This window comes from Lichenostomus cassidix, chromosome Z, assembly GCF_008360975.1.
Source record: "Lichenostomus cassidix isolate B80296 chromosome Z, HeHo_3.0, whole genome shotgun sequence".
Classification (NCBI taxonomy): domain Eukaryota; kingdom Metazoa; phylum Chordata; class Aves; order Passeriformes; family Meliphagidae; genus Lichenostomus; species Lichenostomus cassidix.
Window position 1 is genome coordinate 27,712,185 of NC_139511.1, and position 13,175 is coordinate 27,725,359.

Below are 13,175 nucleotides of genomic sequence, written 5' to 3' on the forward strand. Positions count from 1 at the left end.
GAGGGAAGCGCGCTGGGGGACGCCAGCGGCAGCAGCGAGAAAAATAACAATAATAGTAAAGGGCATTTCAGACGGGTGTCGGGAAGTGATTCGTCAGGGTGACGCGACCCATGGAAAGCAAGCAAGCAGAGTGGGACAGCTCGTGGGCTAGAAGGGACCAGCAAGTGCCATCTTCTATGAGGGGACTTCCCTCCAGATCTGCAAAACCAGCGGGGGCGGATGCTGACGTGCTGCGGGAGCCACGGCTGTGCAGTCAGCTGGGGCAACTCAGTCAAGCGCATTTCACATGTTAAGAACAGTGGTAACTTGGTGACACGGGACACTGGAAGTTGATAGAATCAAGCTGGGCCAAAGGGAAAAGCCTCTAGAAAAGACAGTGCAAGGAATAGGGGTGTCACACCACCCTAACAAAGCAGTGCGGGTTCTGGGGGGGCACAGGGCGCACAGCACAGCCAGGTTCAAACTGCTCTCTGACAGCTGTCTTTCTTCCTGCCACTGCTGCCAGGCCCTGCTGGCCTTGGTAGGTGCTGTACTGGCTTGGGAATGCACTTATGCCTTTATCTCAAGAACAAGGAGTCTGGATGGCTTTGATTTTCCCTGTGTGCATGGTAGTTGAGCCTTTTCCAATGGTCTCAAAAAAGCTCTCTCTGAGTTTAGCCAATTTTGCTGGGTTTTATCACTGACTTTAGCCAAGTATAGTACTGGAACAGCAAAAAGCAAACCTGTCCCGGTGTCTAATGGCCCATCTTTCCACTGGCCTAAACTGCCAAGCTGTAGAGGACATTAAGCTGATTACAGCATGCAAAACCTACAGATTGCCATAGCCAAAACCACTTTGTCTCAAATTTGTCTTGTCTTGGCATTTGGCCATTAGACTGGATCATAGAATTGCACAGAATCACAGAATTGTTAGGGTTGGAAGGGATCTCTGAAAACCATCTAGTCCAACTCTTCCTGCCACAGCAGGATCACCTAGAGCAGAACATGTTGAAGTAGGATTTAAATGTCTCCAGAAAGGGAGACTCCACAACCTCCCTGGGCAGCCTTTTCCAGTGCTCTGCCACCTTCAACATATTGAAGTTGCGCCTTGTGTTGAGGTGAAATTTCTTGTGTTTTAGCTGGTGGCCACTGCTCTTTATCCTGTCACTGTGCACCACTGGAAAGAGTCTGGCACCATCCTCTAGACACCTGCTTTTGAGACATTTGTACATATTGATGAGATCCCCTCAGTCATCTCTTCTCTGGACTAAACAGGCCCAGCTCCCACAGTCTCTCCTCACAAGAGTGAAGCTCCAAACCCCAAATCATCTTTGTCACCTCCGCTGGACCTTCTCCAGTAGCTCCTTGTCTTTCTTGAAACTGATTATCAGTACTGACTGATGGTGTCTAGCTCCATAAGGAAAAGGGGGAAGTGTGAAGGCATGACGTCCTTCTTCCCCCTGAAGGCTGAGCTGTCTTCTCGCCCTCAGCCACACCAGGAGGGAGGTGGCAGAGTGTTACAGAAGCAGTGGCATCAGGGCAGCACTGGCCTGTGTGAAGGTTGGCCTGTAAATGCTTTAAAAGTCTGTTAAAAGACTGGGAGTTCCTCAGCTGTTCAGCGCCAGAATGGCTCCAAAAGAATCATCCTGCTCCCCCCATCCCCTTACACACTGGCGCCGGCAAGGCCACGCATCTAGTGCTATGTCCAGTTCTGGGCCCTCACTTTAAAAAGGACATTGAGGTGCTGGGGTGTTATCCAGAGAAGGAAACAAGGCTCATGAAAGAACTAGAAAACATGCCTTGTGAGAAATGGCTGAGGGAGCTGGGGTTGTTTAGTCTCCCGAAGAGGAGGCTCAGGGGTGACCCCATGGCTCTCTACAGCTCCCTGAAAGGAGGGTGCAGTGAGGTGGGGTCAGGCTTTCCTACCATGCCTGCAGGGAAAGGACAAGAGGAAATGGCCTTAAACTGAGACGGGAGATGCAGATTAGTTGTTAGAAAAAAACACATTTACTGTCAGGGTGGTCAGGCACTGGAATAGGTTTCCCTGGGAAGTGGTGGAGTCTCCATCCCTGGAGATGTTTAAGCAGGATCTGAACTGGTGCCGGTGATGTTGTTTAGGGGTTACAGCGGCAGTGCTGGGAGGGTAGTTGGACTGGGTGACCTTAAAGCTCTCCTCCAACCTCGGCGATTCTCTTTGTGCAGCCTCACAGGGAGCTGAACTGCCGAGCAGTCGCAGCGCAGGTTTCGCCGCCTCAACCCCAATCCCCGGCGGCTCCAGACCCAGCACTCCGCGCAGCGCCCATGAGGAGAAGGAGGGGCTGCGCTCCGCCCTGCGAGAGCGGCACCCGCGCAGGGCGCCTGCGCCGGCCCGCCCGCGCTGCACAGACATGGCGGCGCCGTGAGGCTGCGCGGCCTCTGTCGCTGCTCGGCCTGCTCCGCTCCCTGCCTTCGCCATGAGGAACCTGCGGCTGTTGCGAGCCGGCGCGCGTCGCTCCGCCGCCGCCACGGGCACCCCGCAGTGCTTCTGCCTCGGCGCCGAGCCTGGCACGGTTCTCGTGGCCTCCCAGTATGGGCTCGTGGAGCTGCGCCCCGCAGGGGACTCGGTGAGAGCCGGGGCTGCGGCTGCGGGGCAGGGTGCTGGTGCTTGCCGCTGTGTTGGGGTCGGTTTTGGTGCAAAGCTGCAATGAAGCGTTTGCGCCTCCGCCAGCGAGAGCGCTCCGGTGTGCGCCGGGCACTCGCCTGTGTCCTGGTGCGGCTCTCCCTTCGCGGCCGTGTCAGCGGGCTCCTAGACCCTCCCGCTGCTTGCCGCCGCCGCTTGCTGCTGTCACGGTGCCGTGGAAGCCGCTGCACTGCAGTCTTGGTGGCAGAAGAGGCTTGCTGTGCCTTTAAAATACTAAGACTGCCTCTTTAAGAGCGTGACTATGTTTGACGCGTGTCACTCGCGTGGTTTAGTCTTAAGCACGACCTGACGAAAAGTTCGTCAGGACAGGTTCACAAAACAGAACCAAGCAGGCAAAAAGATAGCGAAGAGTACAGGAAGAAGCTTTTGAAACTTTGCTCTAGGGGGGAAAAAAACCAAACATAACTGCTGAAGTAATAAAATGCTATTGAGTCATGAGGTCCTGTTAGAAGTCGGTTGCTTTCTACTCACTGTGTGACTGTGAGGCATCTAATTCCTTCAGTGCATTCCGTTCTGAAGTTAACTGACAAAAGACCTTTGGGGCTTTCCAGGGATTTAGTTTTCAAAGATTGCTGTACCTTAACAATCCAAATGGTTCTCCTTAGAAATTAATTTTCATGCTGTGTCTAGAAGTGTGCATGCTCCCTTAAAAGTAATGGGACACTTCAAGCAGCTACCCATGCACCTCTTAATGTTGACACTGTGGTGAAGTGTGAAAAGGATGTTGAAAGATAATTAGCAAGGCAAGTTGGAAGTTGTGTATTGTTTGCTTCCATATGTGGGTTTTCTCATTGTCTTCTATTACTTTTACCATAAGAGGATCTTTGCAGTTTCCTATAAATAAGTGAAGATAAGTACTTGCAAGTTGGCTTTTTTTATGGTGCCATTCACACACGCTCTTCGGCTGTGTAATGTTTTGTGTAACTGCAATAGGATGAAATACACCTATGGATATTAATCTTGTCATTTCTGCAAAAACCCCAATGAGGTGATGTGTAATTATTAAGCCATTAACCTCTCTGTATCAAGGTGTCAAGAGAAGTTTCATTGACTGTGGATGGTTTCCTGCCTGAGGATGGAAGTGGCTGCATCGTGGGTGTCGAAGATCTTCCAGAGCAGGAGTGTGTGTGTGTTGCCACATCAGCTGGAGACATCCTACTGTGCAATCTGGGCACGAAGCAGGTAACATGGCAGGAAAGACACAACAGTACTGAGGGAATTCAGAGGAAAGAAAACTACAATTTCTTTAGGGGCCAGTTGTTTGCTTGTTGTATACTGAGCTGTGGCTAGTCTCCATTCTCTGGGCAGAGAAGCTGATTCTTGTGGCAGCCTTGAGAATGACTAAAGACAGAATATATACCTTGTAAAAAACCTGGAATTTAAATGATCACTCACCTATCCACAGGCTGGGTCCTTTAAGTTTGCTCAGTGGGCTGCCAGCAGCACAGGATCTGCTGAAGAGTCTTACAGAAAGCAGGATATTGCTGAGACTTAGGTAAAGAATAAAGCAATCCATTCATAATTCACAATATAGCTACCTTTTTATTAAAAGTTGATACATGTTGACTTGACTTAAGAAATGGCAGAAACTGAAATACACGTTTTCTGCTCCTTCCTCAGTGTCAGATTTGTATGGTTTTCAGAAAGGCACTTAAACACAACAGTAGCACCCTCTGAAATCTGAATCAACTCCCACAGTACCAGTCCAGCAGTTCTGGTTTAGGTGGCACAAGGTGTCAGTGGTCTGTCTGGCTTAGCTATAAGGCTGTGGTTGTTTGCAGCTTGCCTGTTTTGGTTCATGTTTGCACTTGATTTGCAGCTACCACTTAAACATGCAGTCAGCTGTATCTGAAAAAACGTGTCCTCTATTGCAGCTTACAGGATGTCATAGGGGAATAGAAATTAACAAACCGTGTGATACAGGAGACTTTTTTTGTAGCAATGGATGTGTCAGGGAACAGGTTTAACTTCAGATTCTTTATTTTGAGGGGGTTTGGATTACTTTCCAGTTTTAAGGTTGTCATCTTTTGGTGCAGTCTGGGCATCAAGAAGGAGGTCTGGAATATTGCTCTGCTTGTTCTGAAACCCTCTGTACATGGGTGATAATTACTCTGCCAACGAGTGCCCAGTCCCACTTTCTTATCTGAAAAGATTGTGACACCCAAGCCTAAATCCTTAAATGCATCATCTTGCTGTTTATCACAAAGAGTGGTGTATTTATTGTTCTGTTCCATGCCTTTTGCAAATCAGCATAGCAGTGCATAACAGAGGTTCTCTGCTGTTACATTCTCATGTAACACTAGCCCAGTTTTCCATAAACTTTGATATTGGTGCAGGTATATACAGTTGTCAAGTTGAGCTGATCAGAGTTTAACTGCATGTTGGAATTTTCTGGGTAAGAACCATTATGTCTGTATATAAAGAATATACATATGGAATATAAATATAAAGAATATTTACCAATGTGTTCACAGGCAATATTAGTATTGACAGTATACCTGCTGACATAAGTCTGAGTTGCAGAATAAAGGTCTTACTAAAACGGTGTATTGTAGAAACTGCTAGTCAGCCCATTATCTGGGCTCTCATTGATAAACATTCTGGGACCATTTTTAGTTGGAAATGCTTCTTTCTTTTTGTTCAACTCAAAGTGTAAAGTTAGGTTTGTGGCTTTTTTAAGTAGGAGGCAATTTTCTTTTGCCTTGGTGACAGTTTGATTTTGTGCTGGAATAGTGCTGCATTCATGTTCCTGCACTTCTGTAATCTTATTTTGGTCTTGCAGGTGGAATGTGTTGGAAGTGTGGACAGTGGTCTGAGTGTCATGAGCTGGAGTCCTGACCAAGAGCTTGTTTTGCTTGCAACAGGTACCAAACACAGCCTGTAAGCTTTCTGCCTTTAGGAGTGAAACTCACTACGGCCAAAGCACAAGACACAACTAAGATTTAGAGAGAAGAATAAAAAGAAAAGATTATGAAATTTGGGCTAGGATTTAAAGTGGAAAAAGCTTTATCAGATCCTATACGTTAGATTTCATTTCATCATCCAGGAGGTGCTTCAGAGAGCTAGGCAGAAACTGGTTAGGCCAAAAATGCTTTTGTGAAAGAATTACTAGTCCTTTAAAATCTTCCCAGGAAGTATATTTGGTGTTGCTTCAAAAACATAAAGACTTCTTTATATCCCAATTTGACTTCTTAGTAACAAAAACGCTTTCTTGGCTTTTGGTAAGAAATATGTGTCACAGGCCCAAATTAGCTACAGGTGTGACTCACCTAGAAAATTAAATTAGTCTCAGACAAAACAGAATCATGGAGTGCTTGAGGCTAAAAGGAAACTGAAGATCACCTGTTCCAGCTACCTTGCTCAAAGCATGTTACCTAGAGCAGATTGTGGGGGATCGTGCCTGGTTAGGTTTGTGACCCCGACAAACCCCTGTGGGCTTGTCCTGTTCCGATCTGTAACCATCCTGAGAGTACAAAAAATGGTTTCTTAGGTTTTAAGGGAATTTTCTGTGTTTTAACTCAGAACATTGCCTCTTGTGCTGTCCTGCAGCACTACAAACAGCATGACTGTGTCTTCTTTACTGTACCCCACCTCCCACATAATATATTTACACACACTGATGAGATTCCCCTGGAGCCTTGTTTCCAGAGCAGTCTGGCTTGTCTCAGCCTCCACTTGCTTGACAGATTTTTCAAGCCCTTAATCATCCTGTGACACTTTGCAAGACTTATTCCAGTATGTCCTTGTCTGTCTTGTACCGGGAAGCCCAGAAATGTGATCAGCATTCCACATGTGTCTCACCAGCACTGGGTAGAGGAGCAGGATCACCTCCCTCAACCTGCTGGCAGCATTCCTAATGTTGCCAGGATGCTGTTGTCCACCTGCTGTTGTGCATCAGGGCGTACTGCTAGCTAATTCAGCTTGGTGCGCCAGGAAACATCGTTGTTTTTTTTTTTTGCCAAGCTGCTCTTCAGCCACTTGGTTTGCAGTATGTCTTAGTGCCTGAGATTATTATTTTCCATATGCGGCACATGACCTTTTTTCTTGTTGAGCTTTATGAAGAAGTTCTGGACAGCTCAGCTTGCCTGCATGACAAGGTCCCTGTGGACAGCAGCGCAACCTTCTGTTCTATTTGCTGCTTCTCCCAGTTCTGTGTCATCTACAAACTTGCTGAGGGGCCATGCTCCATGTCATCAAGGAGGATGTTAATCTTTGCCCCTAGTGTCCAGGGCATGCCAGTGGCTTACCTCAAACTCCACTTTTTGGCAAGGCTGGCAAGCTTTTGAGCTTGGCAGTTCAGCTGGTTTTCACTGTCCTTTTAGCTACCCCATACCTCATGGGTTTGTTTATGTTGATGTTGTGGCACACAACATCAAAAGCCTTACTGGAGTCAGGATATGTGAAATCCACTGTTCTCCCCATATCCGCAAGCTGATCATCTTATTGGAGGTGGTTCTCAGGATGGTGTGATTTCCTGTTCATAAATCCATGGTGACTGCTCCCAGTTGCTTTCTTGTTCGTCATATCACAAGAGAAAAGGTACCTGGTACTAGTTTGAAAGGGAAAAAAAACTTACTAAGGTTAGGCCAGGAAGCATATTTTTGAGGAGAAAAACTTGGAACTATTCTGTTCTAGTTCGAGGTTTTATGCTTTGAAGGATGTGTTCACTGTAGTACCATGTTTTTTGTATTCAGGTCCATGACAAAACGATAGGCAACACAGGAGAATGCTGAGGTTTTATTTGCTGCAGGTACCATAACTGCATTAAATATCTTCCTTGCAGGTCAGCAGACGCTCATCATGATGACAAGGGATTTTGAACCCATTACTGAGAAGCAAATCCACCAAGATGAGTTTGGAGAAGGTGAGAGGTGCACTGAAGTGAAGTTGTCCTAACTGATGTAATTGATATGTTGTAAACATGTGGAAAGTAAGGAAATAGAGTTGAGCACTTTGAGGCCCTAGTAGACATTTTATTTAGACTGTAATGCTGCTGGACAGCTGAAGGGGGCAGTCAGTGTTTTTACTTATCAGGCTAAATTCAAGTAAGTTCCATGTACCAGAGTACTTTCTGGACTACATAACATCCGTGTGGGTTTTTAGGATAAAATTGGGCAAGAAGGTGTGGGTTGCTTGAAGCTGTGGTTGTGTGCATAGTGCGCAGTAGTTAAGGTATGATCTGTAAATCTTCCACTACAATGGTTATTTTTTCTTCAGGAAAGTTTGTTGCTCTTGGCTGGGGTAAAAAGGAGACGCAGTTCCATGGATCAGAAGGGAAACAGGCAGCACATCGCAAACAGACGGTATTATACTGGGGGTTTTTTGTGTCAAGCTGATGCTCTGTCTGGGAAAACATGTATAAAGAGAGTTTGTGTTATTCCTGCAGTGCCAATTTGCCACCACCTTTCTGGTAGCTCTCTTCATAGGCTGCTTCTGTTTCTGGGTTGTCTGAAATCACACATTTTTATCTTCCTTCTAATTCAACAAAGCAGCAGGGAGTACTTACTACTTTTCATACAGAGCTCAAAGTAAGATTTGCAAGCATCTCATCATCAGTCCTGAACAAATCTTGATTCAGCGTATGTCCAGCTTATGCACTGCTGGTCTACAAGCAGAGACATTGGTGAATGGGAAAGATAGTGTGTGATCATGTGAAGAGACAGTCATATGCCCTTGGAGGAGGAGCAGATTAAATTAGTTTTAATTCTAGTATTTCCTAAAATACTAGAATTTTGAATACATTTTGAATAATGAGTTTTTAACGTTGTAGCCTTGACACTATTTAATGGATGGATTTCATGCCAAAGCTCTTGAAAGAGCAGTCTGTTTAGACAAAGACAGCTGTTGCCTTCCCAAGCTTTGATGCAACTTTCTTTTGTTTGGCTTCAGGAAGTGTTACCAGCATCAGCCTGGGATGACGGCAGGCCTCGGGTGACATGGAGAGGAGACGGGCAATTTGTTGCAGTGAGTGCTGTCTGTCCAGAGACAGGTATGGCACCAGACTTCTTTGAAATGCCAATGTGTGTAAGGGGCTTTTAAAGCAGAATCTAGGTAAGGCAAGAACTAGCTGGTGTTTGTGGTCTTTTGGCCACTTAAAGCAAGGGTGAGTTGAGCTATTTAATTGCCCTTTTCTCTGTTCTGGTGTTCTCAGAGGCCTGTTATAGACATGATACTTTGAATATTTTCATGGCCATTTGGTTGTCAGTTCAGTGAGATGCCGGGAGGGGGCATCTACTTTGTAGATACTATCTGAACTGCTTCTTTCACCTGCTCAAGCTTTAAGCAATATCTGATAGGCTCTCAATGCCAAATGGATGAATCTGTTTGGGTTCATATACCCACTGTCCCTCATACTGGCAGTTTAGCCTTGCACACTTTTTTTTCAATACTGGTTTCCCTTGGTTTCTCTTGGTTCTGAAGTCAAAGAGGTGATGAGCATATGTATTTCTTCTAAGACTAACTGATGTTTTCCATGATAAATACTTCAATTTAAGTTTAAATGATGAATATATTGAACTGCACTAAACTGCAATGCTCTTCCATAAATTTGGGGTTTTACCTTCAGTCCTTCAGATTACGGAGGATTGTAAATTTATAGGAAGATTTTAACATTTCCATGGTGAAGGTTGGAGGGGGAAATTACTGTGACTGAACTACATCAGACTGAAATTCTTAACAGGGTTCCTTTAGTCACTTGGTTACTATAGTTACTCAGAACTGGCTGAGACAGAGTAAGTTCTTGGGCTTTAGGGTGTACCAGAGAAATCTCCTTTTCATTTATGTGCATCAAAATTTGCTCTTCTGCCCTCATAAAATTAGCAAAGTTTCTTCCCAGTGTTTTCTTAGACCTTTGTTTCATTACTCTCTCAACCTACAGGTGCTCGGAAGGTCCGGGTATGGAGCAGAGAGCTTGTGCTGCAGTCAACAAGTGAGCCTATCTCAGGATTAGAACAAGCGCTGTCCTGGAAGTGAGTAGTGAAGCAGTCTGCATGTGACAGCAGTGTTGCTTCTTATTCTCTGGTCCCAATCTTTGATCAGCATCAGTTTCATTTCTGCAGAATTTTTTTTATTTTTCCAAAACTTGAAAAAAACTGCCTTCTGATTCAGTATGAGAAAGAGTAGCCCTTTAAACCCTGAAAAGCTTCATACTTGCATTGCAAGTGGGAAGAAGGGTTAGTTTCTCTGCATAGAGTCACTGTCGAGTGGGTTTGGGCTCAGCTGTATAAAAAGGAATATTACAGGTTCCTTTCCCTGTGCTGACATTTTTATACTCGCCTGTGGATATCATGAGCTGTGGTCCGTGCTGAACCTATGACTTTATCTGAACAGTGCTGAGGAGAACACATCCTTGCTGCCTTTTTCTTCATGTCACTGGAGAAAATACACGATGATTGATGTTTAAAATGACAGCTTGTGATTGCATGAGCAATGACTTTTCATTTGGCTCCTTTTTAAGGCCCTCCGGAAACTTGATAGCATCTACACAAGAAAAACCCAACAGACATGATGTGGTTTTTTTGGAAAAGAATGGACTTCTTCATGGAGAGTTCACCCTCCCATTCCAGAAGGGGCAGGTCAAAGTAAGTTCCTTATCTGGGCTTCTTTGATGACAGTGTAATGAAGAAGACGACTAGATCTTTTCCAGATACTAGGAGGAGATTTTTAACCTAATACTTAGTGTTTGTCCTAAAGGAAGAAGTGACCTAAAAGAGAGCAATGTAGAAGCCTGTGGAGAGGATAGAATGCCCTCTGCAAGCCCATAGTACAGAGACATATAGCACAGGATAATTGTAGCCTTGGGGTGCTTCTGGGCTCTGTAATTCTACCAAGCAAATGACTCAAAAGTGCTTTTCAGCTTATCAGCCTTTGCAGGAGTGAGGTCATATACTCAAATTATCCCAAAGTAGTGAGAAGCTCTTGCTGGGGCGTTACTTCAGCTTCTGTGCTTTGATGCTGAGAGGTCCTTTGGCAGATGTGTTCTCAGTGACAAGGAAAGCAAAGGGAGCACTGCTGTCATTTTTGTGGCATCTTCATCTGTGGGGTTCTCAGGATGCCTTGTCAGGAGCTTTGTGAAATACGAGGAATATGTTTGTATATTAACCAATGCACCTTACATTGCTGAAGGTAAGGAACACTTCCTGGTCTTGTAAACTGTCTGGGAACAACAATATCAGAGCCATGTTTGTTTCTGCAGGTTAATGAAATGCTTTGGAATGCTGATTCTACGATCCTGGCTATATGGCTGGAAGACCTGAAGGTGGAAAATTCCAACCCAAATACTTATGGTGAGAGCACTACATGAGGCTCTGGCTCTTAATGCTTGCCTGCAAATGTGGTTAGCAGTGGGTACTTACCTGCAAGTTAGGAGACTGTGAAGGCTTACCAGTGGATTTGAGACCGCTGTGCTGGTGTCATGGTTTCACTCCAGACTGCAGCCAAGCCCCACATAGTTGCTTGCCCACTCTCCCATCAGCAAGATCAAGGAAAGAATCAGGAGGGTAGAAGCTGGAAAATTCATGGGTTGAGATAGTGACAGTTTAATAAGAGCAAAAGCCACGCATACCCATAAAAAGCAAAGCAAGGAATTAATGCACCACTTCCTCTGGGCAGGCAGGAGTTCAGCCATCTGCAGGACAGCAGGGCCCCATCGTATGTAACAGTTACTTGGGAAGAAAAATGCCGTCAGTCCAAATACTCCCCTCTTTCTCCTTCTTCTTTCCTCTTTATATATGAACGTGATGTTACATGGTCTGAAGTACCTCTTTAGTCAGCTGGGGTCACCTATCCTGGCTGTGTTCCCTCCTGACCTCCTAAGCATCCCCAACTTCCTTGCCAGCTTGGCAGTATAAAAAGCAGAAAAGACATTGGCTCTCTGTAAGTCCTGCTCAGCAATAACTAAAACATCTCTATATTATCAACCCTGTGTTCTGTACAAACCCAAAACACAGTCCCGTACCTGACACTGTGAAGAAAGTTAACTACCCCAACCAAAGCCAGCTTGTGAGGAAGAACTGGTAGTTCAGCCTGAGCTCTAAGCAGCTTCCAGGCTGCTGTAACTGAAATGGAATACTAAAGGTCTGAGCCCTTCATAAAACAAGGATACTTTCTTACAAGGGTAGCTCAGTGAATTCTACGATTGACTTTTGCACAGAGTGTGTTGTTTCCTTGTGCTGGGTGTTGTATGACACAGCTCATGGACTGAAGGCTAGAATTACTATTTTAATTTCAGTTAATCCACCTAGAAGAGCAGTGATGGCTGGGAGGGAGGGTTTGAGCTGGGTCTCAATTACGAGTCTGTTGTAACTATTTGTTTTTCTGCAGTTCAGCTGTGGACCACAGGAAACTATCACTGGTACCTGAAACAAAGTTTACACTTCGGTAGCTTGGAAGAAAATCGGTTAGTGTCACTGCTATGGGACCGAGAGAACCTCTACAGACTACATATCCTCTGCCAGGGCTGGCATTACCTCTTCTATGACTGGTGTTGGACCACAGACCATGGGCTGGGGGAGAATAGTCAACGTATGGCAAATGTGGCTGTCATAGATGGAGGTAAGCAGTGGGACAGGTTTCCAGCTGTAGGGTCAGAAAAGGTGGTGTAGCCTTTTGTATTCAGGCTGGATGGATAGTTCTTCTTTTGGTTGTTGTTGCTGCAAAGCTGTTAGGAAGGGGTCCATGTAATTGATAGAAGCTTCACAGGTGGCTCAATTAAAATAACTATTAAGAGCAAAGCAGCCATTTTCCTGTAACATTATTTCTACTTCCAGTAAAGAACCCAGAAAGAGTCTCACTAGCATTTGGACTTCAACGCAGCTTGGATTTTCTTCTCTTTTCTTCCACAGACAAAGTGCTTGTCACAGCATTCCAGCATGCTGTGGTCCCTCCACCCATGTGTACCTATGAGCTCCAGCTCCAACAGGCGGTTAATCAGGTTGCATTTCACACAGATCCCAAACGTAGTGGGGACATGGCTGTCCTGGATGCTGATAACAGGATCTCCGTGTACAGATATGGTGAGAGCATGTTGCAGCCTTGTTAAAAGAAACACTGTGTTCCTGAAAGCACTACCTCGGGGGACTTGTAAGGTGGTGGTCACTTAAAACTTGATTAGTTAAGAACAAGATGTTTGTTTAATTGTGATTTCAAGCTGTGCTCTCATTTCTGGTAGTTTGAGTGACACAAGAACATTTTGGTAGTGCATTGACTTTGTGATAAGACAGTGTTTGGCACTTGACTACGTTCTTGTGCTGGTAATATTCCGCTGCCTAGCTTCAGTTTGAGTGCAGCACATGGTATCTTGCATAAGCTGCTCTGATGGCATGATGCTGACTGGCACTGGGAAGTGTCTGAGAATCTGTCTGGGGCACCCAGCACTTCCTAAAGCAGTTCTATATTCACAGTGTGCTGTGAAGAAACAGCTGTTGTGTACTGCAATGTTGCAAGGTGACTGTCTTCCTCAGAGTGTGTGTCAGTGAGAATTACCTGTTGGCTGTACAAGTAGGGATGGCATTTTCTG

The 13,175-nt window shown here is 45.4% G+C and overlaps 1 protein-coding gene across 2 annotated transcripts in view; it reads left to right on the forward strand.

Moving 5' to 3' along the window:
• Positions 1-2,339: 2,339 nt before the first annotated feature.
• The window catches only part of ELP1 (elongator acetyltransferase complex subunit 1), a 30,657-nt gene continuing 19,821 nt past the window's right edge, over positions 2,340-13,175 (forward strand). The window contains exons 1-11 of one of the 2 annotated variants that reach the window (XM_085042128.1): positions 2,340-2,582; positions 3,689-3,841; positions 5,442-5,523; positions 7,443-7,523; positions 7,877-7,962; positions 8,549-8,648; positions 9,537-9,627; positions 10,116-10,239; positions 10,854-10,944; positions 11,981-12,211; positions 12,502-12,672. In XM_085042128.1, coding sequence (XP_084898254.1) covers positions 2,433-2,582; positions 3,689-3,841; positions 5,442-5,523; positions 7,443-7,523; positions 7,877-7,962; positions 8,549-8,648; positions 9,537-9,627; positions 10,116-10,239; positions 10,854-10,944; positions 11,981-12,211; positions 12,502-12,672 — 1,360 coding nt within the window. In that variant the 5' untranslated portion in view covers positions 2,340-2,432. The remainder of the gene's footprint in view (positions 2,583-3,688; positions 3,842-5,441; positions 5,524-7,442; positions 7,524-7,876; positions 7,963-8,548; positions 8,649-9,536; positions 9,628-10,115; positions 10,240-10,853; positions 10,945-11,980; positions 12,212-12,501; positions 12,673-13,175) is intronic. The other variant, XM_085042129.1, reaches the window with a different exon arrangement.